At 38.1% G+C, this 25,776-nt stretch overlaps 3 protein-coding genes across 3 annotated transcripts in view; all 3 read left to right on the top strand.

Moving 5' to 3' along the window:
* Window positions 1-3,690: 3,690 nt before the first annotated feature.
* Window positions 3,691-6,252, top strand: LOC144650560 (uncharacterized). Its single transcript, XM_078510267.1, has 5 exons — window positions 3,691-3,736; window positions 3,818-3,864; window positions 4,462-4,565; window positions 5,082-5,147; window positions 5,994-6,252. The coding sequence occupies exons 1-5, from the start codon at window positions 3,717-3,719 to the stop codon at window positions 6,090-6,092; spliced, it is 336 nt and encodes a 111-aa protein (XP_078366393.1). The 5' UTR covers window positions 3,691-3,716; the 3' UTR covers window positions 6,093-6,252.
* A 4,001-nt stretch (window positions 6,253-10,253) lies between these two features.
* The window catches only part of LOC144650553 (uncharacterized), a 33,298-nt gene continuing 17,775 nt past the window's right edge, over window positions 10,254-25,776 (top strand). The window contains exon 1 of the mRNA XM_078510259.1: window positions 10,254-10,270. The gene's annotated coding sequence lies outside the window, so the exon portion shown is untranslated. The remainder of the gene's footprint in view (window positions 10,271-25,776) is intronic.
* LOC144650550 (uncharacterized) lies at window positions 10,294-25,050 on the top strand. Its single transcript, XM_078510254.1, has 9 exons — window positions 10,294-10,398; window positions 12,828-13,187; window positions 13,716-13,836; window positions 14,469-14,636; window positions 15,110-15,159; window positions 15,241-15,287; window positions 15,884-15,987; window positions 23,118-23,183; window positions 23,399-25,050. The coding sequence occupies exons 2-9, from the start codon at window positions 12,873-12,875 to the stop codon at window positions 23,500-23,502; spliced, it is 975 nt and encodes a 324-aa protein (XP_078366380.1). The 5' UTR covers window positions 10,294-10,398; window positions 12,828-12,872; the 3' UTR covers window positions 23,503-25,050.

Below are 25,776 nucleotides of genomic sequence, written 5' to 3'. Positions count from 1 at the left end.
TTAAAGTGGTACTATGATCAAAATTTTACCTTCCCTTTTCTCTTCGGTTCTTGAAAGTACTTACATTAAATAGTAACCTTGCCAAATTTTAAGTTCAAATTCGAATTGGAAGACCACTTATTTCACGCGTAAACTTCGGCTTTGGCTTGCCGCCATTACTAGATTCAAAAATGTCCGAGGACCAAATAGAGATCTGGAACTAGTTGGGGCGAGAGCATGCTGACGTCATATGCGCATTAACAAAATGGCTTCTTCGAAGGCTGGAGTGACCGATCTGGAAAAACATTGGTTTTCTTTTTAATCTGTAGTGATGTAGAAGCCGTATCTACTGCGCAAATGTTTTATAAACATACTTCAGGGCATCTCCAGGTCACTTTTGCACAACATAGTGGCAGAAAACATTTCAAGAGGCGGAATTTTTAACTCGCCCGAACCACGCAAGATGAATAATAGATCGTCTGATAACTTTGAGGGAAACTTGTACTCTTGGAAATGCTTTATAGATATTTCTCCCTGCAACCTTTGTGAGGTTAACTTCTTCAACTATCCAAGGGAAGTGAATAGAATAGAACGCGTCGAATTATCTACAGTGAGTTTACTGTATTCGCTCCTTTTTGGGTGAGTGGTGTAATTTACTTCTGTTGCTCAAGCTCTCGTGTTCTAGAACAGTCATTTTTAAATTTATTGTAAATACCTCATGTCAAAAAGGTAATTTTTGGGCAAATCGGAGTGTATGTTCCTGAATTATATCCTCTATTGTACAAATAAACTTAAATAAATTCGCACGAGTCGGTACATTATGTGAAAGTACATACAGAGGATGCAAAGCTTAGCAATATCTTTTTACTGATTATGTACTGAAAATGTTTCCATTGTAGTCCTCTGTATACACTGTAGTCTTAATAAACTCACCACTAGAGCACGTCTTCAGTGTTGGTCACTTGTTTATTTCTGCCATGCAATATAAAACACTACAGTAGGACTGTACTTCATTGTGCACTTATAGTATTCATAAACATTTTTTGAGAAGTAATCTCAGGATAGAACAGTGTTAGCCTGTCTCAGAGACATACATGCTATCCGGATATACTCAGTATATCTTTATTATATTTAAGTACAACAGGGGCCATGAGCTATAATTATGACCTGTGCCAATCACTCATGCTGTGTGCGACAGAGCACGGTTGAAATCCTAGCTACTCTTTATTTTAAGTTCAGTTTGCAATATATTTATTTTTGGCATGCTCTTTTTGTTCATAAGTTGAGAATGTAGTAGCCAACAATAAATCATGTGAATGTGCCAGAGAACCCCTGAGCTGCTGATCCATCATAATTTCTAACACAAGTACAGTCAAATCTGTACCATAAATAAAAATGTTGTATTGATTGAGGTGAGGTGGCCTAAGTGTAAGTTGTCGGACTCCAGATCAAGCGGTTCAGGTGTGGACTCTAACTGGTGTCATTGTGCTGTGTTCTTGGGCAAGACTACTCTCATGGTGCCTCCTCTCCAAGTGTAGAATGGGAACTGGCAAATTGATGGTGTGACGAGGGCATGCAAGTCTAGTTGCTTGGTGGGCAACTAGACTTGCATGCAGACCTTGCCTTTTTGTAACAAGGGGGCAATTTTGAGGTCACACAGGACCCTTGCAACCATTATATATGTATTTATTTAAAGAGTATACACGAACTGCGAAGCCGACAACAAATACAGTAAGTATTTTTATATCTTATTTATACATGTACATTTTGTTTTTGTTATTTTGTACTCTTATAGTTGATGTGATGTCTTAAACGATGTTATCAACTCAATAAATGTAGATGTAGATGTAGATGTAAACCTGTACCATAAATAAAAATGTTGCATAGCAATGGGGTAGTTGTTTTGATTTAGGTGCGGTGACCTAATGGTCAGTGCGCAAGACTCTGAATCAAGCTGTTCAGGTGTGAGCCCAGACCAGTGTCATTACATGTATGTGGGGGGAGTGGGGAGGTAAAACCTGTGATGCAATTGTACTTCCATCTCATCCAGGTTGCTTAATCCTACTTAAACCAAGATATGCTTTGGCCTGATGGGCAAGCAGGCTTGCATGCAGACTTTATTTAGGGTGGTACACGGAGCTGGCTTGTTTACAGTCACGTTAAGTTGACACAAGATTAGTCCCAAAATTGAACTCTCAATTACATACACATACTGCAGATGCACAATGTACTACCAGTGATATTCTCTAGAAAGAGCCACTGTCATATTGCATATGATACCATAAAAAAATATTTTCTTGAGTAGATGCCAGACCCGGACTCACCGCAGGCTTCATTTAAATGCCGGTTCAAAACTGGAAACGTTTGATCAAGGTCCCAGTGTTTGTTTGAGGTCCAGGTGTTCCCGTTTATGAACTTAAAACTTTATACCCTTAATATTATTTTACTTGTTCCCATGTTGTGCATATATTGTTTCAGTTATTTTTATCATCAAAAAATCACGGGGCCAAGAGGAAAACAAATGGGTGAAATGAATAAGAAAAACTACTCCTACCCAGTTTTGCGGCTACTTGTGGGACAGTTTCATAACATCAGTAAATAGAGTGAAGGACTCTATACAGCATTCAAATGGTTTTCTTATTTTAAGAAACAGGAATACTGAATGCTGGCTGAAGCTAGTGTTATTACCCATTAAAACACTTAGTTTTAAAAAGGTTTATTACCTGTATTTTAGTCAAGGAAGGTAAAACTGTATAAAACTCAAGGAGGTAAATCCATTGATCACCTGCACCATCTTGTTGACTTTAATTTTTCTGTATAAATTTTACATTATTTCATGTTTATAAAGCTTTTTTCGGAATAAACAGCTGAGATAGATTTGATGCCCATGGCGTGTATGATAGATTACAAGAATGAAAACAACAGTAAAGATCATTTCGATCCTTCGCAAACGGCAATAGCAACCTACATTATATGCAGAGCTCTCTATTAATTGAAACATTGCAGACATTTTATCCTAACTATTCAATGTCGTTCTCATCATACCATGTATTCAAACGTATGTAGTCCATGAATCGCAGTTCCTCTTCGTTCTTCGAGGCTTCTTCGATCGGTGCTTCGATTGGACAAGAAGACGGCAGCTTCGTTGTAGGCATACAGCGCCAAAACCTCATCGAATGAAATAAATATTGAAGTATTTGCATACAAACATTGCCCTTTAGACCGACGTCAAACGGCTTTAAATTCTCATTATAAGAAACGATACCGCTAAATTGCAATGTCTCTTCGTTGCGGCTCTCTTGGGTTTCGCCACCGGGCAAACTAGACGAAGAATTTGTCGAAGAAATATCTTTTATAACCCTGTTAATTCTCAGTATATTCTCTCTTGGAACACTCGAAGCTCGAAGCGACGATGCGCATATGACGTCACGGACCAACTCATGCGTAAATCCGCTTTTCAGTACAGTCGCTGGCTCACTTTAGACGTCCGAGTAATGGCGGACGAGTTTTCCACGATTTTCGGCAAGCTATTTCAAGGCTTATATTGCTCGCAACGTTCTAAATTCTAGCGCGCTAGTTAAATATAGACTTATTGAACAAATTGACTTTAGAAAAAGACGAAAAGAAAAACAAAAATTTTGGTCATAGTAGCACTTTAAGAGGAATATCACGGTTAAAAAATAACTTCAAATATTTTATCTTGTTAGGAACGTTTAGAGTCGACGTGTTTACGAGGAATGACACTGTGTTTTATCAGGTATGAAATGATATGCTGCACCAGTTTTTAAAACTTGTTTCTTACACACATAATCTTACAGTTCTTTTTACTGAATTTAAGATTCCGAGTGGGCCAGGAGATTTCAACTCTACATGCAGCTGGGGACAGTAAGTCAGTTGGTTGTTGTTATCCTTTTTAAAATTTATTTCAGTTACACTACTGTTTTATTTCGTTCGCTTTTCCTCCTTTTTTAAATTGCCTCTTATGAGAAACCTCTCCAGTAGTTTGTACATTACGGTAAAAAGAAAAACAAGAGGATGAAAAAAAAAAAAATCAGGAATTTACTTCCGTGTTCAAACTTTATCAAATAATGCATATTTGAAAGTCAAATACACAAAATCAGAGAAGGTTTAAAAAGGCTGTTTTAAGAATATCATACCGTTTTAAATTCATAAAAATTAAATATGCATGGTGTAATTAAAGTGTAGGTCAAAATTGTTGTGATGAAATCCGTACTCAAGTAACCCTGAAAAAATGTACTTCTCTTAATTGATGGTTACTCTTGACAATCTTTGGGTAAATGAGTGAACTATTTGATGAGCTTTGATGATCATTGAAATGTTTGGATGTTTAAGGATTATGTAAATGGTACGATGGAAAGTCACTGGTGAAATCTCAATGTCTCTAATAACACTTCTTAATTCTAAGCAAGTTCGATCTAGCCTAAGTTATTATTTTTTTGTCGTTTTTGTCACTTATTCTAGTTGTCCACGCATCATCATTTCCTACTCATTGCCGTATGAGTGGGAGACTAACAACTGCACAACTATTGATGTGGGATTTCACATTTGGGGCGAATGTCATAGAGGTAAAGAGGGATAGTGAATTAATTGTCAGTGAATATATGAGCTCTAAATTTCCTAATGACAACAATGAGAAAAGAAAATGATGTACACTTTCTCTTTGAGAACCGTCTTCCGTATAGCTAGAAGGAAGTAACGCTTGAGCATGCGCCCTAGTGTAATGAAAAGAGCGGTTGACTACGCCAGGACCTTGGCCGTTGCTGTGTGCTTAATTTTTTGAGCAACGAGACTATGGCAAAAATACAGATTTCCTCTTCACCAATAACTAGAGTTGTATATACATATGGCAAATTGTTATGGCTGAGGACTGGCTCCATTCAGACGCGGTATTAATAATGCATGAATGACTCCACATCAGTCACGGTGATATACTTGCCTAGAAACAGAACGTTTTCTTCAGTTCACATAACAAAGAACAACAATTTTTTAAGCGTGAGTAATCAGGTCTCAGGAAATCAATTCAATTACTTATTTCAGTTCTTTTTAGCGAAAAAATCCGTCTGTTTTATCTGTCATTTCAGTTTTTGATGGACATGATGACGGGGAGTGCACGCAGGACGATTCTTATTGGATGTCAAAAGGCTACAGTAAGAAAACAGTCAAGACACGATGAAACGCCTGGTTTACACAAATTTTGCGTTTCCTGAATTTTTTTTAACAAAGTTTATCACAGGATTTTTGTTAAGTATATGTGTGTTACTTTACTCTAGTGGTTTCATTTACTACTGCATTTACTATGTCACATTTGCGCTTTATAAAACGCATTTGCGATTTATATGACTCATTTGCGATTTATTTATGTGGCATTTGCGATTTATAAATCATATTTGCGATTTATAAAACGCATTTGCGATTTATATATGTCGCATTTGCGATTTATAAATCACATTTGCGATTTATATATGTCGCATTTGCGATTTATAAATCACATTTGCGATTTATATATGTCGCATTTGTGATTTATAAAACGCATTTGCGATTTACATATCGCACATTTGCGATTTATAAATTGCGCATAAACGACTTCTATACTAGATGCAATTTAGAAATCGCAATAAACGTTACTGCGATTTATAAATTGCAGACTATTTATCTGCAATTTTAAAATCGCAAATACAAGTTGATTGCAATTTATAAATCGCAAAGATGAGTTGTCGGTGATTTATAAATCGCGACGACAAGTTGTTTGCAATTTATAAATCACCGAGTGAAAATAATTTTCTATTTGTAAATGTAAAAGTCGCTAACTTGGTGATTTCTAAATAACAAGTAGAACATCTTTGTTATTTAGTAAATAACAAAAATAAAAGCGAAAAATGCACTAAATAGTTTTTTGACACTCGGCGCCCCATACGTCAAAAATCGGGTTCTGGAACTGACGATAACTTTGTACGTCACAGACTCACTGAATTTTGCACGTTTTTCTCTACTAGGGGCTGGAAGACGGGCCTTGTACGGTTATCCTTGTCCACAGTCGCCTCAGCATGACAGTCTTGGAATTTATAGAAACAGCGATGGGATGTTGTATGTGAAGTAAATGGATGAGCGTATGGTTTGGATCTACCTTGGAATCTACTTAAGACGTTGCACAGTAATTTTACTTCTAAGTGAAGTGCAACTCATATTATTATACATTGGTGTCACCAGCTTGATTTTGATTGGCTATAAGCACGCAGATAATTCTTGCTTGCTGTTTCTCTTACGTCATACCTACAGACATTATATTTTACATATGTAGAAGTGACGTCATGCCTACAGACAATAGTTTTATGCATGCAGAAGTGACGAAAGGTTGTAAGCTTATAAAAGTATATTTTGTGCGCGCTTTTGTCTTTACAAGTGCAGCTCAGGAATGTGCATAATTAATAAAACAATTATTGGATTCGGTTTTCGCATGATAGCGAAAATTATCAAGGCCTCAGTTTCTGTTATCCGCCTCAGCTTTCGGCTTCGGCAGATAATAGAAACTTTGGCCTTAATAATTATCGCTATCATGCTCAACCTCATCCAATAATTGTTAATTATCAGTAATCAAATTTGTAGTAGGTAAAGTAACAAAGCCTTTAAAGCTTAGCTGGCTCACAGCTCTCGGCGCTTAACTCGGGTTCTTTAGCATGTGGTGGCTAGGGGTTTCACTAACCCCGAGATAGAATGATAGTCTGTTAAACACTTATTTCACGAGCGTGCGTTGGATATGAGATGATAGATAGCCAGCGAGGCGCGTAGCGCCGAGGTGGCTTTATACTTAGCTATCTCATATCCAACAAGCGCGAGTAGAATAATTGTTTTATTAAAAACGTCCAAATAATCGCAATATTTGAGCTTCCCAGCTGTTTTCCATGACACGTATTGGCTACGATATTTTTGGTCACTGGTAATAGTTTTAATTTCTCGAATTAAAACTATTTTCATTTTTCCATTGTCGTTTCTTTCTTCTTTCCAACACATTTATTGGTATGATGAAGGTATTATCAAATTTTTGTTTGTTTGTATTTAAAGACGGCTGGATATCATTTACAGCCTTTTTAGTAGGATTCAACTGTCGTCAGTTAACATTAGCGATTATCCGCGGCAATGGTTGAACGATATAATTTTCACGTTATGTCATACAATTTAAGCTTTGAAACAGTGCACGGGTACACAAAAGTTTGATCATTTAATTATCAAATGATCGTCTGCTTAGTATAGAAATATAAGATTTTGCCAATCGCGTTTAATTAAACTTGATGATCTAGGTCGGTCAGAACCTATTTGACGTAAACATGTCAACCTCAAGTAGATTTGAAGATTACTTTTTTTCCCGTTTGTGAAAATAATTATAAAGTAGTGCTCATATTTTACGTCATCACGTTCCTTAAACTCCGTCTTACAACGTAAAATTAGTTCAGTCCATTCATATTCCATTCAAATGTACACGATAAAATTTGTCTAATTTAGAAGTATTGTGTCTTGTTTGTAGTCGAAGTTGTTAAGTACGTTAATGTTTTCTATATCTAGAGTCGAACCTCTCGTTAAGGACACCTCTATTAATACGGACACCTCCCTAAAACGTCTAGTTGACTCGGTTCAGAAGAGACCAAAATTCACATAAACTGTATCTCTGTTATACAATTATACTGTTATATCTCTGTATCGCTGTTCCTTTGATGTCCGTTTAAAAGAGGTCCGATTGTAGTTTTATTTGGTCTCAAATATAATTATACATGCTAACAATATAAGGCGTTGTAGAAAGCGATTCATGTTTTCGTTTGAAAATATTAGCTTAATAAAATAGATGTTAGTGATGTTGTAATTTCATAATGTTTGACCACTTATGTAAAATTAGATCATAGTATGATAAAAAGGAAATAAAGCTGTACAGAAATAAAGTGATTCTGTTTGTGGCTTTATAACGAACGTTTAATAAAACATCTTTGTTTGCTACAGTTTCGTTCCTTCGGAAGGCATTACAGCTTAAATGTCTACTTTTTTAAATTCGCTGCGTTAATTTCCGTTATCAACGTTAAATTAATGACAAGCTAAAGCCTGTAATTTTACAATTTGAAAACGCGAAAAATCGCTCTACCAGCAGGGTAAGGTTTAAATCTTACGTTGAAATCAGGTAATTTTATCGTCAGTAGGTTACCCGCGCAAAGGAACAAACTATGATTATAAAAAATAATTTTGGAATTTCTCCGATAATTTTTTAAGGCAAAAATGTATATACCTTTATTGAGTCTAATGCTTGCGTGCGCTTTGCGCATGCGCATTAGACTCTTTGTTATATGAAAAAAGCTGTTAGCAATCCCAAGGGAATGGTTCGGGATCGATAATCGTTCGCTGTAATGTAGAAAACAATGATCAGCTGCAAGAACGGACTCCGTACGGACACGCACGATTAGTTTCAATTAAAAACAGCCAATCAGCGACACGTGTTCCCACGCATAATTAAAAGTTCTTTCTCAAGTCACGATTATTCAACACTTGAACAGGACGTAATAATTTTCCAGTTAAGACATTTGTAAGCTTTTTGTGAAAATAAATCTTCATTTTCAGTTCAGTTAAGCACTTGTGTTTTCGTCTTGCTTAAAAAGCAAGACGTCTTTGAGAAAAAATATTTCGACGGCGACTCGCGTTTATTTACACAATGCGACCAAATATTTATTTTGTTTTAAAAAATAGAAAACTTTACCTCGTATTTTGTATTTAAGTCATTCGAATTTTGACCAATTTTTTCTTTACAGTGCAAACAAAAACCTTCAAAAATAAAAGATGTACATGGATAAATGTAAATCAAGTTACGCGACTAAATCAAAATGCGTTTGTTTGGCCGCTTTGCAGTATTACACTGTCCCGGCCTTTGCCATACACTGAAATCGAATTTCATGCTTTTACGACTCTCAGAGATCTTAAGTTCTTCTTACAGCTAGAAAAATCATAAAATGGTTACATTGATATGGAAGTGATGATTCGCGAAATTTGTACATCATGATAAACAGTCTTCGCTCCTGTGTATGGTAGCTCGATAATAATTGCCTAGTTTCCAGCGTTCAAAAGGTCATCATTATATTGACGTGAGCATTTACACCCGTTTTTAGGAAAATCTGTCACTAAGTGCTTACAGTACAATGGAGTAACAGTCACTATTTCAAGTGCTTTTATTGCAAAATCTGTTTCAAGAGTCATCATCAAAATGGTGAAAAATCTGAAAGAAAACGATGTGAAGTTCTTCAACCCTTGTTGTAATGAACATGCTTTTTGTAAATCGTCACGCAATCTTGTCCAAATGTTTAATCGTTTCTGCTTTTACGGACAATACGGAAGAAGTAACATCAACTCCTGTTCATACTTTAAATTTTGTGAAGCATATAACATTTATAACTGTTTCGTTTTCATCCATAATCATCCACGATGCCCCTAGCTTGCTATAAGCATTTTAAATTAAACTCCCGAACACAAACCTCTAACCAATTTTAACCGGCTTACGAAAACCGCGCAATCTGTATCACTATGCCATACGGCATTAGACTCATGTCACCCTTGGTGGCCTATTTTTAGAATTCTCATGCAATGTGGAAAAACGTAAAGGGGAAACATGTAACTTGTTTCTTTTTTGAAAGAATTTGGCAGTGAAATAATTATTGTACTCGTTACTGCTTTTCGCCAGATAATAAGTTGAGCTGAGTTATATTTTCTCGTTAGATTCAAACACTATGGGTTGAACCAGAACAGCAAGATTTTCTGTGAGACAATAGAAACCGAAGCGTACAGAAAAATGGCAGCTTAGATTGTTCGACGGCCCTGTACCTCAATCCAAAGAAACGCACAAAATATTTATATTTCTTTGATAAGAGGGGTTTTTATTGTACAAAAAGAACAAGTACCTGCATGGTTTAATGGCACTGCTACCGAGGAAAGAAGTCCACTAAATGCATGATTAAGCGTGTTGCCCTGCCTCGTCCCGAGGTATTTTTTTCGTTGGTTTTTGCACGTTCGCTTGGCGTTGTAGGAATGACCCCCCGCGCTCCATGTTTTTCCGCCTTTACGCCTTAACCGTCCGGCTGATCGGCGTCTGGGGACGAGGCAGCTTGTTGTCAACCACCCCGGATTACCAATGAACGCTCATTAAATCTGTTAGCTTTATGCACCATAAATTAGATAAACGGACCCAGCAGGACACAGGTAAAGCCCAAGTCGCTCACCTGTCACATTCATACAGCTATATTGTAAGGTAACATCAGTTTCAATCTTCAACAAGAATATCACTGTTACTATAAGGTTTGTGAGTTAATCTTAAAATTGAAGATCCACTTTTGTCAGTGGATGATTCCACAAGTCGGCAACTTTTCTCGCCTATAGGTAAGATTGACCCTTACATCATTCATTTTTAATTTTTTTGAATTTTAAGTTATCAAAAACAATGTGCCGACTTGTTATGATATTCTTATATTCCTTCGCCGGTCTTTTGAAAGGCCTTACATTTTAAAAGTCAACTTTTTTAAATTTACCAACGTTAATTTCACAGTTTAAAAACGCAAACAATCGCGTTTGAATAGAATTCTCCGAAACATGCATTTATAAATTTTATTAAATAATGAACTCGCAGCAGCCATCTGATAACGTTAGCTAAAGTTTTTAGCCATATTTTTTTTCGTCAACCATTTGTGGAGGTGATTTCTACTAATTATTAAAAAAAAAAGATTGGGTCGAAAATACTAGTCGCAGACGATATCGCAAACTATTTGTTCCACTGTCACTTGCCATGTGTATTGTTTTAGGACACAGTGACCATTATTTTATTTAAAGCATATATGTTCTGTTAACTGAAATAATTGTCTTCGCCATTTTGCAATATTTGAAAAGATGCTGCATTAAACCTAACGGTCTACTCATACTTTCATGGTTCATGGCAAATTTCTATCTTGTTCAATCTGGACAGGTAGTGAGATTGACCAAGCTAGCACCTATGACCTCAAAAAACACCTTTCCGACTAAAAAAAAACTGATATTCCGGCTTCATCGAGAGCTCCAAATAAAATGTATTGAGTACTTGCAATAAACTGCAGGACACAAGAAGACATTCATATTTATTTTAAATTCTACTAGTTTCCTTAAAATTCATCACATGCGTGCAATCGATGTAAAGGATATCACCTAGGTGATATGCTTCTGAATCAATTTAATCGTAAAACAAAACACTTATCAATGATTCTGTTATGTTCAGAAATAATTAACAAGGGAAAGAAGTTTCCAGTGAGAAATCGTACTGTTGGCATTCTTTGGTTTTACCCTGACAAAGCTTGACATTGATGTAAATTTGTAATGTGCTAAAATTGTCGTCCAATTTGAAAAAAAAAAAACGAATTGCTTCTTTCTATTTTAATAATATTAGTTTGAAAATTTTTTGGCAATAAACAAATTAATGGAACCTGTTCGCGACATATATAGAGCACCTGCAACTTTCTGCAAACGCAGTGAACAAGAAATTAGAGAAGAAGTATTGTATTTTGTTGCTTGTTGCAGTATTTTCTGTTATATTCTAAGGAAGTGTGCAGCTACCAAAAAATGAGTTACGGAGAAATTCACTGAAGACGTGCGTAAAATGCAATATCGTAGTCGAGATACAATTACAGAGACATTAAATATAATTAGCTTGCTTTGAGAGGAAGTCGTTTCGCGTTTAGCATAAAGATCCAGATCTCAATTTTCTTTGCATTTTACAGCTTATAAAGCAAGCCTGGCATTTGGTAAGAGATAACTTTTAACCATTTGAAAATTTTATATCTTCTAATGGAATTTCGAAGATGACCCATGCATTTTTTAATTCCAAATGTTGACTTCTAAGCAATGCGAACGGAATCTTTGTGATTCGGAGGCTTTAAAACTGATTCCGCACAACCTTAGAAAAGCAGGCAATTGCAAAATGTGCATTAACTTGTTTTTGAAAATTTTGTCGGCAATGAACAAACTAATGAAACCTGTTTGCGACATAGATAGAGCACCTGTAACTTTCTGCAAACGCAGTGAACAAGAAATTAGAGAAGAAGTATTGTATTTTGTTGCTTGTTGCAGTATTTTCTGTTATATTCTAAGGAAGTGTTCAGCTACCAAAAAAAGAGTTGCAGAGAAATTCACTGAGGACGTGCGTTAAAAGCAATATCGTAGAGGAGATACAATTACAGAGACATTAAATATAATTAGCTTGCTTTGAGTGGAAGTCGTTTCGCGTTAAGCATAAAGATCCAGATCTCAATTTTCTTTGCATTTTACAGCTTATAAAGCAAGCCTGGCATTTGATAAGCGATAACTTTTAACTATTTTAAATTTTGATATCTCTAATGGGATTTCGAAGACGGCCCATGCATGTTTTAATTCCAAATGTTGACTTCTAAGAAATGCGAACGGAATCTTTGTGATTTGGAGACTTTTAAACCGATTCCGCACAACCTTAAAAAAGCAGGGAAATTACAAATTAATGATCCGTAATCTAAGCTATCAAGGGCAATTTTATAATTCTAGTATAACCAATTCCTTTTAATAATACCGAAAGTTCGGCCATCGTTTTCATCTCTCCAATATATGTAAGGCATGATTTACTTTTATCAAGAGTTCTCCCTTTATTATTTGATTGTATTAAAAATGGCAATGTATATAAATTCAGAGATAAATATGGGAGCAGCAGCCATCATTTTTATTCAAGAAAAATGGCGTCAGGCCATTTGAATTGGTATCATTCCCGAACGTTGTGCCAGTTTATTTTAATTTAAACCAGTAAATGTTTTTTTTAGGGGTGGCGTCTTAAATTGGGCTATTTTCTTAGAATATTTGATAGCATGCTGCAGCATTATTTTGGCATTTTGGTCATCATAAGCTTTGCAAAGCTACATGAAGCCTTGGAACAATGTCCTGCCTCAACGTATTCAGTGTATGGGCATAGCTTGTCTGGTCACGTGATTTCAACAAGAATATCCTCCAGTCTTGCTGAGTGCATAATGATGTGCTCATACGAAGCCCGCTGTAAAAGCATAAACTTCCGCTTGAATGGTAAGTCATGTGACTTGAACGATGCTGACAGACACACCCATCCAGACGATTATGGACCGAAGGGAGCTTCCCTGTACATGGATTCTTCAAAAAAACACAGAAAGGTTAGTTTCTAATTTAAAAGTTTTAATTCAAATGACAAATCAAACGGAACTAAGAACCTAATTAAGGTGTGATTGAATAGCTTTGGTTGTTAGAAATTAACTGAAAAGCACTTTTTATTTTTTTTCCATGTCCATTTGTTATTGCTTTTCATACGAGCTAAATACGCGCCCAAAACTTCATTCCAATCTCCAGATTAAACTGGTATAGTTGCCATTAACTTTTATTTGAATGGGCAATTGTTTTTGCACCTTTTAAACCGTACTTACATGTACTTATTTTATTTAAACACTTGTGATTAAAAAAAAAACCGCTGGAAATATAAGAATTTACTTAAAATGAAATAGAGTAGAATAAAAATACAAATTAACCCTGTATTAGTACCCCCGTAAATTTAGAGTAGGTGTTAACCCCTATTGTACTTAAGACCCTATTCCTATGTAAGGGTGAAAAAATAACTAACTGATTATGTAGAGAGTGGCAATCATGTCGAAATAAAAGGTCTGTGTGTAATTTTTTTTTTAATCTAGCAGGGTGGTTTTACGTCTTGTGCAGAACTTCATCAGGAATTGCCTCAGGCCGAAAGTGGCTATTACTGGGTTAAGATCGGGAACAGAGATGCACAAGTTTATTGTGATATGGACAATTACGGTGAGTTTGTCTTGTCTGAGAGATTTTTGTTTCTTTAAACAGGGAAATTGATTTTTTTGTGGTGTAGACAAGTAAAAATGTGAATTCTCCTGAAGTAATTATGTTAAGAAAGATATCGTACCAAATTTGAGGATCTTATTATCGGGTTTATTATCGGGCTTATTATCGAAATTTCATGGTATAGTAATGCGGTTCGAGATTTTAATAACACGACTTGCACATGCATGTTTAAGGGTGTATTTTATCATTCATAACTTTGATCGTTAAAAAATAAGACTTAAGGTAAACGCTGTTAAAATTTATGCTAAACATTTTCGATCTGTTCGATCATCATAAGTGATCTGTTCGATCACCTTAAGTCTTATTTTTTAACCTTTTGTCGGCGAAATGTATATATGTATATAACTTTGATCGTATTTCGTTAAGTTTACCTTTGTAGCAGAGGATTCATTTTTTATGCGTGAGTAAAATAAATTCTTCCAATAATCGGTCGATGTTGCAACGGAATATTGCAACGTAGAGCAAATAGTTTAATAACGCCCTTCATATCATTGAGCTCTATCTCGAAAGCTAAGTACATGACCACTGCAACAATAAACAACATTTATCTTTATTTTTTTACATTGCGCCAGGTGGTGGCTGGACTTTGGCTGTTAGTATCAGTTCCAACAATAACGATCATCTTCAGAGAAATGCCAACAACTGCCTCAACTCAATACTGTGTGTTCCTTTTACTGATAATAACATTGCGGGCCGGAAATTAAGCGACAAGGACATACATAAACTGGCACAAGTTGAAGGTAAATTTTGTACGATTGATATTCGAGAATTTTACAAATATATTCTTTATCCAACCGTTTGACTTGTAACTAGTATTGAATATTTAAAAAGCATCTATAAGTGCATCTATAAATGGAGACCATTACGTCATTCACGCAATGTTAGTAATGGAGCAATTATTAATATTTCGTAAACGACAGGCGCATTTCTTTTGAATCTAAAAAAATGGTTAAAGATAACCACAAGGTTTAAAGTTACTTCAACCTTTCATTTTTTTATAAAACTACCACCAACTTTTTGTTAAGAAAAAAATATACTGATAAATTATAAAACTGATAAAATCATACCACGGCTCAAAAGTAAATAACGGTAGCTCCTTAATACTCTAAAAAAGGTCTTAGGGTTATGTTAGAAATTCAGATATGGCAGATAAATGGAAAACTTAAGAGGGATATCTCGGTTAAAATTAAATTCAAATATTTTATCTCGTTAGGAACGTATAGAGTCGATGTGTGGAAGAGGAATGACACTGTGTTTTATCAGGTATGAAATGATATGCTGCAGCAGTTTTTAAAACTTGTTTCGTACACACATAATCTTACAGTTCTTTTTACTGAATTTAAGATTCCGAGTGGACCAGGAGATTTCAACTCTACATGCAGCTGGGGACAGTAAGTCAGTTGTCTGTTGTTATCCTTTTTATAATTACACTACTGTTTCATTTCGTCGCTCTTTTCTCCTTTTTCAAATTGCCTTTTATGAAAAACCCCTTCAATAGTTTGTGTATTATGGTAAAAAGAAAAAAAGGATGAAAAAATTAAGAATTTACTTCCGTGCTTAAACTTTATCAAATAATGTATATTTAAAAGTCAAATACACAAAATCAGAGAAGGCTTAAAAAGGCTGTTTCAAGAATTTCATACTATTTTAAATTCATAAAAAAATTAAACATGCATGGTGTAGTTAAAGTGTGGGTCAAAATGATTGTGATGAAATCCGTACTCAACTGTAACCTAGAAAACAAAATGTACTAATCTTAGTTGTTCGTTACTCTTGGCAATCTTTGGGTGACTGAGCGAACTATTTGCTGACCTTTGATAATCATTGAAATGTTTTAATGTTTAAGGATTATGGAAATGGAACAATGCAAACTCGCTGGTGGAATCTCAATGTCTCTAATAACACGTCTTAATTCTAAGCAAGTTCGATCTAGTCTATGTTAAAAAATATTTTTTGTGTGTGTTTTTTTTTTTCACACTCATTCTAGTTGTCCACGTATCATCATTTCCCATTCTTACCCATATGAGTGGGAGACTAACAGCTGCACAACTATTGATGTGGGATTTCACATTATGGGCGGATGTCATAGAGGTAAAGAGAGATAGTGAATTAATTGACAGTGAATAATTATATGAGCTCTAAATTGTATACTATTCTGCACTGCAACAATTATCGCATCGCATTAAGTTTGGATTAACTTTGGGAATAAAATTCTGCCCTCACCTAGAATCACCTATGCTTCACTAATCAAGGAACCACCAATGGGCTCTTTATCCCCCAATACTCAAATCCACACAAAGAGACCGTTGATGGTCTCCTTTTTGAGGCCAAGTCACACAACACACAACAATGCGCCTACATTGCCTCAAATGCCATCATTGTCAAACCTTATCAATCCCAAACGTCAATAGGCTCTTTTACCCCAAAACTCATATCCAAACAAAGAGACCATTGATGGGTACCTACGGAGGTTAACTAATCCTAAAACACTACTTCCAAACCTTACTCCCAAACCTCAAACAGAGGCCTCACTTCGGAAGTCTAAATTTTACAGTATAACGCCGTTATAAACCCTTGCGAAAAATCAGTGGACATACGACCATCTCCCGTAAAACATGGCAAAACATGACAGATTACAGCTATTTATTCACTGGGAATACATGAGCTCCAAACAATCATATCAATAAACACGCATTAGTGATCATCTCACGGTCCCTTACAATAAGAATCATTTCACCATGAGAACAATCAAATTCTGAGCTCCATACAAACATATCAATAAACACTCATTAGTGATCATCTCACGGTCCCTTGCCGAAAAAAATCACGTCACCAAGAGAACAATCAAATTCTGAGCTCCAACAAACATAACAATAAACCCTCATTAGTGATCATCTTACAGTCCCTTACCATAAGAATCATTTCACCATGAGAAAAATCAAATTCTGAGCTCCAAACAAACATATCAATAAACACTCATTAGTGATCATCTTACGGTCCCTTGCCGAAAGAATCATGTCACCAAGAGAACAATCAAATTCTAGCTCCAAACAATCGTTGCAATAAATAACTTAACACACCTTTTTTGGCACATGCAACACTTTCGGTCAAGCGCACTTGGCGCCCTACAAATTAGTACTGATACGCACGGCCATGAGAAAATAACAGAAAGATGCCCAAAAACTGACATCAACGTACCAATTTAAACGAAAAATCCGTCTAGCCGACCAAGTACAGTCAAGTCTGTTACAATACCCTGAACAAAAATATTACCTTAAAGCATACAAGGTTGAGCTGTCCGTCGATTAAATTCAACATGTGCTCAAAAAAGACCTGCGGGGACTTGTGGCATCTGAAATGCCCCACTAATAAGGCATTGCCTTAGAACCTTCTTCCCTGGAATTACGTGTCCAGCACCAAAAGCGTTCCACTTTTCCCTTGGAGCCTATGTAATCTACATTTGAGTTCCTCGCGCAAACGTTCTCGTCAAGCAATTCCGTCGATAAAATTCAACACTGGAGAACAAGTAAACCGGGAAAGTAATTGTAATAACAGCACTAAAACTCGAGGTCAACTCAAAGAAAGTACCTTTTAATCTAGAGATCCTAACCGAGTTCGTACAAGAATTCAACTGACGCTATCACAAGTTTCTTAGAATAGTAATTAACCTAGAATTTACATATATTACTTGAGAGCGTGAACTCGCAGGAATTTCACACATTATGACACCCTCTCTTTTATAACAGAAAAAGAAAATAAACACGTCAAATAACAAAAAAAGTAACGTCCTTATGCTGCAACAGTTCAGACAGTTCATGCTTGGGCACTCACGCCAAAACATAGTCCTGAAGGTGTTTTGGGACTCGGCGGACTCGCTGAGATCTTCTTAGCTCTGGTGCTTCCACAGGAGTAGCGGGCGGCTGAACTACAGTAGAACCTTGAGACGGAGCTTCAGCTGCAGCTTGGGACGGCAAGTCGTGGGTTTCAGACACAGGATCTTGTGGCTCTCGTGGCTGTGGCTCGCTATACTGCTCATCTTGAGTTTCGGCTGCCGTAGGAGCAGATTCGTTGGTCCTCCTTAGATGAACTCTGTTTCTCCGAAGAACTCCTTGGGGAAGCCCCACTTCGTACGACCTTTCATCCAAACGCTTCTTAACAACGCCTTGCTGCCATTCCTTCTTTCCAACGTGCGAAGGCTTAACTCTTACAGGATCACCCTTCTCCAAAGGATCTAGGTCACGGGCGCCTCTGTTGTAATAATGAGCTTGCTGTTGCTGGCGCAGGCGAAGCTTGGTACGGGTTGTATCTTCATCAGCTACAGACGGCTTTAGTAGACCAGCAGACATGGGTAGAAGACTTCTTGTCCTTCTATTTAGAAGACGCTGAGCCGGGCTGATCTGAATTTGCGTAGGCGGTGTATTCCTGTGGTCAAGTAGACCAAGAAACGCATCAGAACCAGCCTTCTTACATTTCACGAGGATCTTCTTTGCCTCCTTCACGGCACTTTCTGCTTTGCCATTGGACTGACTGTGACGCGGACTACTAGTGCGATGATCAAAATCCCATTCTTTTGAGAATTTCAAGAAATCGCGAGACGTAAACTGCGGTCCGTTGTCGGTGACCAGCTGTTCAGGTATACCGTGCCTTGCAAAATGAGCTTTGAGCTTCTTGATAACATACACGGACGATGTGCTTCTGAGGTGATCAAGTTCGAAGAAATCACTGAAATAGTCAGAAGTCACCAGGTAGCTCTTTCCCTCTAGCTCAAACAGGTCAGCCGCAACGTACTGCCAGGGCCGACTTGGCGTTTCGTGACCCTTGAGCGTTTCCTTGGTCTGGCTTCGCTCGTATTCTCTACAGGCTTCGCAGGTTGACACGTGATTCTTAATGTCCCCTGTCATACCAGGCCAATAAAGACACTCGCGCGCTCTGCTAAGGCAACCATTAACTCCCAGGTGCGAGTTGTGAATTCTCTGGAGTAGTTCGCCCCTTGCAGCTTTCGGGACCACCACTCTCTCTCCCTTGGAAATAAGCCCATCTTGAACGGACATTTCGTCTCTCATGTTGTAATACGGAGAGACAACAGGTAGCAGGGCACTTTTTTCCTCCGGCCAGCCCCGCTGGATTACGGCCTTTAAAGCTTGAAGGGACTCGTCCTTCTCTGTTTCACGCTGGATCTGCAAGAGCCTCGCTTCAGAAATTGGCAGATATTTCATCATGTTGATGGTTTCAAATTCTGACTCAACTTGTGTACATGATGGAAGGTACGCTCTGGAGAGTGTGTCCGCCAGAAACATTTTGTTCCCTCGCTCGTATCGGACTTCTAAGTCGTACTTCTGCAAACGGATCATCATTACTTGCAATCTCTTAGGAGCACGATGAAGTGGCTTCTTGACGATCGATTCTAGGGGCTTATGATCAGTGTGGACGATTGTCCTTCTGCCGAACGTGTAATCATTGAACTTCTCAACTGAGAAAACGATTGCCATCATCTCCTTCTCAATCTGCGCATAGCGTGATTCAGTTTCTGTTAAGGCTCTACTGGCGTACGCAATGGGGTGCCCATTTTGCATGAGCGCTGCGCCCAGACCACTCTGACTGCTATCACACTGGATTTCAAGCACTTCACTGGGCTTGTAGTACGCCAAACGGGCGCAGATACAATGAGATTCTTGACATCATTCCATGCCTTTTCTTGCGGGTCATCCCAACACCATACCGCATCTTTGTGGGTAAGATCACGGAGAGGCTTCATGACATCAGACAGATTAGGAAGAAAACGACTAAGATAGTTAACCATTCCATTAAGCCGCAGTATGTCATCTCGTTTCTCAGGGCGTGGCATCTCAACGATCGCCCTAACTTTCTCAGGGTCCGGTTTCAGACCCTCGGTGGTTAGCAGGTGTCCATGGAATGGAACTTCATCACACTTGAATTCTAGCTTCTGACTGTTGAGCTTGATGCCTTTCTGCTGGCATCTGCTCATAAACGCTTCCAAATTGCTGTCATGATCGGCCTCATTCGTGCCATGGATCAGAACATCATCTGCAATGCACTTAACACCGGAAAGACCATCTAACTCTTGGTGGAGACGCTTCTGAAATATTTCACTTGAGACGCTGAGACCAAAGGGTAAACGAAGCCAACGATATCGCCCATACGGTGTAGAGAAGGTTGTGAGCATGCTAGATTCATGATCTAGCTCTAAGTGCCAAAAGGCTGATGCTAAATCGGCCTTGGTAAACACACGTGCATCTGTGAGGTCAGGCAACAAATCATCAATAACAGGAATTTGGTAATGTTCCCTCTTTAAAGCAGCATTGAGAGGTTTCGGATCGATGCAAACACGCAGCTCACCAGACTTCTTAACAGCAACAACAATCTGACTAACCCACTGGGTCGGTTTATCAACAGGAGCAATGACTTTCAGACTTTCCAGCCTTTGCAGTTCCTCTTTGAACTTCTCACGAATAGACACAGGAACTTTCCTCGCTGGCAGTATCACAGGCTTAGAGTCAGGGTCAATCTGGAGGTGCACTTTACCAGGTAGCGTCCCAAGACCCTTATCAAAAACATCCGGGTACTTATCTACTAGGCCACCGCTCACATTCTCCACAACATTTACGAAATTCTCTTTGTGAATAGTTAACAGCTTCATCTTTTCCGTCGTGTTTAAACCAAGCAAAGGCGTCAGATTTTCTTTAACGACCACAAATCTGACCTTGAACTTCTCATTGTTCTTAGGATTCACGACCAACAAAGCACAGGTGCCAACGGGCTTCACTTTGGTACCATTCCACATAACCAAAGTTTGCGAACACGGAGCGAGTTCCTCGCCTTCGGCATATCTGAGAGGTAAAATGTTCGCGCTTGCACCACAATCTATTTGAAATCGTAATGGTCGCTGTTTAACCAACATCTCAGCAAATACAGCCCTCTCTTTCACAGCTTGTATTCTCACGACACTGATCTCTTCAAGCTCTTCTTCGCTTTCAATATTATAAACAGGCACTCTCTTGGTACATTTCTTGGCAAAATGATTCTTTTCTTTGCACTTTTTACACGTCTTCCCCCACGCTGGGCATTTCTTCTTCGCCAATATATGCTCATATACACAAAACTTACAGGAGATCTTCTTCGATTCCATGTTTGACTTTGCATCAGATGATTTATCCGATTTTGTTTTCTTCGACTTGACCTGATTAACGCTGTCAACGGGCTCGGAGAGCGACTTCATCTGCATTGCAGTAACCTCTTCACTGCGACAAACATCAATGCATTTATTTAAGGTGAGGTCTCTCATTCTTAGAAGCTTTTTGGTGGTTTGCTCGCACATGATTCCCAGTACGATACGATCGCGTATGAGACTATCGCGTAAACAATCACAAAAGTTGCAGGTCTTCGCCAAGGTTTTCAACTCAGCGACGAAATTATCGACCGTTTCCGTCGGAAGCTTGTTCCTCTTGTTGAAACAATATCTCTCATAAATCTCGTTCACTTCGCCGATGCAATGCTTTTCCATCTTGCCCATAACCACACGCCAGACGTTCGCATTCTCCGCTTCGGTTTGAGCCGCCAGTCTCTTCGGAGGCGTGGGTTCATCCCTCCGCTGCCACCATGTAATAACAGCACTAAAACTCGAGGTCAACTCAAAGAAAGTACCTTTTAATCTAGAGATCCTAACCGAGTTCGTACAAGAATTCAACTGACGCTATCACAAGTTTCTTAGAATAGTAATTAACCTAGAATTTACATATATTACTTGAGAGCGTGAACTCGCAAGAATTTCACACATTATGACAGTAATGGTATACACATTTGTAGTTACAATTAATCTAAGGAGCTCAAATCTGCAGTCAAGACTGAAGATAGTGTTGAGGTTTCCGATGAAAACTCGTCGAAAGGCCAGGCATGTTCCCATCCTCGGAGACCCAGGGGCAGTTAATCGGGGCGACGGGTAGATCATCGGGACGACGTGATTTTCGGGTGACAGTTTACAACATAGAAAGTAACAGCCCCTGGGCACTTTGTCTTACCGAAGCAGTTCCAGAAGCGTTTGAACTCCCTCTTTCTGATTGGCCAGAAAAACAGTTTTTCTTGCCAATTAGCAAGGTTGGCCAGTACTTCACGGTTGACGTCTTCTTGCACGAAGTTGTTTTCCTCATAGACTCGTCGTGGATGCTATGCCCGTCAGTCGGATGCTTTTACATGGAGAGTCTCAGAAAAAAATAAGCCTTAGACGACTGCCAGTTCTACACTGTTAGTTGCGCGCTTTTTAATAGTTATTCGAGTACACAACAATTCTTATTTTTTCTCCTCGGTCGTTGAACGACTTCTGGAACTTGCCACGGTGTAGGTACTTCGCTGCACGGGCCACGCGTTGGCGAAGATATCGCTGTCGTCACCTATTGCTATTTTGTTGCTAGTTTGACTGTTGAAACAAAGGGTTTTTGTTTAATTTGTTGGATATTTAAATAACAAAAACAAAACTTATAAACAAAAGGTGCGAATAGCCCAATGATAACAATTAGAAAATAAAATGTTTCATTATATAAACATCAGTGAAATACTAGGAAATCTTTCGCGCAAAAAAATCATATCTTCACACGTGAAAATAACATGTTATTTTCACATGTGAAGATATCGATTTCCAAACATTTTGTGACAAGTTTGCCCTGTGTCAATGCTGAATGAGCCAAAGTAAATCGATATTAAGTCGAAACATTTTCGGACCTTCCTCGACAATCTTCGGAAATCTTCGAATATCTTCGGAATTTTTCGGAAAAGTTCGGAAAATGTTCGGAAACATTCGTACGACCTTCGGACAACATTTTGCAAATCTTCGGAAATCTTCGGAAAATGGTCGGTAATTTTCGGAAAATCGTCAAAAAACATCGTAATTAGTAGGTTTATATAATAAACAGAATCGTGTTCAAATCGATATCCCACTCGTCCGCTGCGCTCACTCGTGAGATATCGATTTGAACACTCGAAGATAAATTTCATATCTCCGCGCAACCATGTAATATCCTCTATGTCTGAGGACTAACTCCGTTCAGACGCGTTATTACATTGATCCCCTAACCTGGAAACAAGACGTTTTCTTCAGTTTACATAACAAAGAACATCAACTTTTATAAGCATGAGTAATCGCGTCTCAGGAAATCGATTCACTTATTTCTCAGTTTTTTGTTACGTTTTTGTTTTATCTGTCATTTCAGTTTTTGATGGACATGATGACGGCGAGTGCACCCAGGACGATTCTTATTGGATGTCAAAAGGCTACAGTAAGTGAACAGTCACTGAAGACACGATGAAACGCTCGGTTTATAAAAAATTTTGCGTTTCCCGGTATTTTTTTAACAACGTTAACCCTAGGATTTTTGTTAAGTATATATGTGTTACTTTACTTTAGTGGTTTCATTTATTACTGATGTACGTTAATAACCTGGATCTGGGACTGAGTATAACTCACTGAATTTTGAACATATTTCTCTACTAGGGGCGGGAAGACGGGCCATGTACGGTTTTCCTTGTCCACAGTCGCCTCAACATGACAGTTTTGGAATTTATAGAAACAGCGATGGGATGTTGTATGTGAAGTAAATGGATGAGCGTATGATTTGGATCTACTTTAGAATCTACTAAAGTCTTCATATAAAATGGACGTTTTACGGTGATTTTACTACTTATTGGAGTGCAACTGATCTTATAAGTAATAAATTTAAAATTTGTAGAAGTAAAAGTAAGGAAGTCTTTAAAGCTCACTTGTCTAACAGCTCTTGGCGCTTAACTCGGGTTCTGCAGCATAAAGGGGCTAGGAGTATTGCTAACCCCAGGATGGGATCATAGCCTACCGGGTATTTAACAGTTATTTCACGAGAGTGCGTTGGATATGAGTTGGCTACAACTATCTTATATCCAACCAGCGCGAGTGGACTAATTTTTTTTATTAATTCTTATTAAAAAGCCCAAACTATTGCAATATTTGAGCTCCCCAGTTGTTTTCGTACCAGCTACCATATTTGTGGCCAATGGTATATGAGCTCATATACCATTGCCTGTTAAAACGCAGGAGTTGCAATATAACATTGCTAGGTTTTATATTAATGCAGGATACTCCCCAGCATTCTGTGGGGCCCCAACAATTCACCGATACCCATTTATACTCCTGGGTAGAGATAGGCACTGTGAGGGTGAAGAGTCCTGCTCAACATCACAACACAATGACCCTCTCGAAGCCGGACCGTTCGATAAAGGGTCTAGCTGTGCACTAACCTTAAGGCAAGCGCGCCTCACACAGTAAAACCTGACATTACTCGGAATTATCTCAAATCTCTAAATACCTACTTTACAATACAATGTATCGGTGTATCGGTGTTACCCTATATTAAAGGTGTATCAGAGGTTCTTCGCCGCTGCCTACGAAAACAAGGCGTTCGCACCGTCTTTAAATCTGACACAACTCTTCGGTCTTACTTAGTACGACCGAAAGACGCCCTAGAACCAGGCAAACAAGAAGGTGTTGTATACAAAATTCCATGTGAATGCGGCAAAGTATATATAGGGGAAACAAGGAGAGCGATGCAAGACAGGATAAAAGAACACGACAGAGACATAAGGCTTGCTCATACACAAAACTCCGCAGTTTCGGAGCACGCAAACGAAACGGGGCATATTCCTTTATGGAATGAAGTCAAGTTTATCGATCGTGACCCTCACCGATACACACGCAGGGTCAAAGAGGCTATCCAAATAAGACTTCATTCTAATAACATCAATAGAGATAGCGGAATTGAAATTCCTGAAGCATGGATACCTACGATCAGAAAGCATAACAGCCGGTCAACTACAAAGCGGACCTATGAGGGCACACCATCTGTTAGTCGGAATAATAATGAGGATCGAAATGCACCAATCACAGCGAACCAACGTGCATAAATAGCGACGCGTAAACAATCAACCTCATCGCCTGATGAAGACTAGCAGTATTGCAGTCGAAACGTCGCGATCAACATCTCAAAGCGATTCTATCGTGAGACAAACGAATAAACGTTCATTACCTATCTTACACCACGATGAACAATATTCACATCTTTAAGGTTGTTGTTGTTGAAACCATGGAACACTATTCCACTCGAACTAAAAACTAGTGATTTCAACTCATTTTCAAAAGACAATAAAAAGAACCTTCAAAAACTACTGTGCCTTTTTTTTCTATTTTTAAAGACATATTTATTTTTACCTACTAAAAGATGGTTTTCCATGTTCTATAAGAAAAATTAATAATGCACGCTTGAGGTCTATAAAAGCTGCTAGTGGATGCCCGAGCCGTCAGGCGAGGGCATTCAGCTGCTTTTCTAGACCTCAAAAATGCATTATTTTCTTATAGGACATAGGAAAACCATCTTCTAGTGGGTTTAGAATATAGCATTAAAAAGAGCACAGCACTTACAAGACTCGCGGCCGCTCACGGCATTTACAAACGCACGCAACATTGGTAAAAATGAAAGTTTAGTTTATTCTTTTCTTTGACGGCTTCTTTATAAATAAACCAAGATACCATTTCATTCATATTTTCTTTTTATATAGTCCTTTCTCCAACTTCAAAAGATTCTCACAAAGCCGACAAATCTAGTTAAAATATTTACGCATTCAAATTTGGTTAAGCCTACTTCAATTTCATTCAAATGAAAAGTTTTCATGCGTTCGTTTGGCAACAAGTTTTTCAAATTCGCCTCTTATTTCGATTTAAAAAGAACAAAAGTGGAGTGTTCTGTCTTTAGATTGAGGCTAAAAAAGGTTTCTTACCTCAAAGCGTTTCTAGAGTCCGGCTTGTTTTGCTAAATAATTCCCAATCAATTTCGTGCAGTTCACAGC

The sequence above is a fragment of the Oculina patagonica genome, chromosome 4 (assembly GCF_052425735.1).
Source record: "Oculina patagonica isolate OP01 chromosome 4, crgOcupat, whole genome shotgun sequence".
In the NCBI taxonomy this organism is placed as follows: Eukaryota; Metazoa; Cnidaria; class Anthozoa; order Scleractinia; family Oculinidae; genus Oculina; species Oculina patagonica.
The sequence above is the reverse complement of the archived record's forward strand: the minus strand, read 5'-3'. Positions and strand labels throughout refer to the sequence as shown.

What these genes read in the sequence shown, in the direction of transcription:
- LOC144650560 (XM_078510267.1), top strand. Translation starts at nt 3,717, where the DNA reads ATGACACTGTGTTTTATCAG. An exon ending in ATGACACTGTGTTTTATCAG is followed by an intron (nt 3,737 to 3,817) that starts GTATGAAATGAT and finishes ACTGAATTTAAG; the next exon opens with ATTCCGAGTGGGCCAGGAGA. An exon ending in TTGGGGCGAATGTCATAGAG is followed by an intron (nt 4,566 to 5,081) that starts GTAAAGAGGGAT and finishes CTGTCATTTCAG; the next exon opens with TTTTTGATGGACATGATGAC.
- LOC144650550 (XM_078510254.1), top strand. Translation starts at nt 12,873, where the DNA reads ATGCTGCAGCATTATTTTGGCATTTTGGTCATCATAAGCTTTGCAAAG. An exon ending in TTGTGATATGGACAATTACG is followed by an intron (nt 13,837 to 14,468) that starts GTGAGTTTGTCT and finishes ACATTGCGCCAG; the next exon opens with GTGGTGGCTGGACTTTGGCT. An exon ending in TCTACATGCAGCTGGGGACA is followed by an intron (nt 15,288 to 15,883) that starts GTAAGTCAGTTG and finishes CACTCATTCTAG; the next exon opens with TTGTCCACGTATCATCATTT.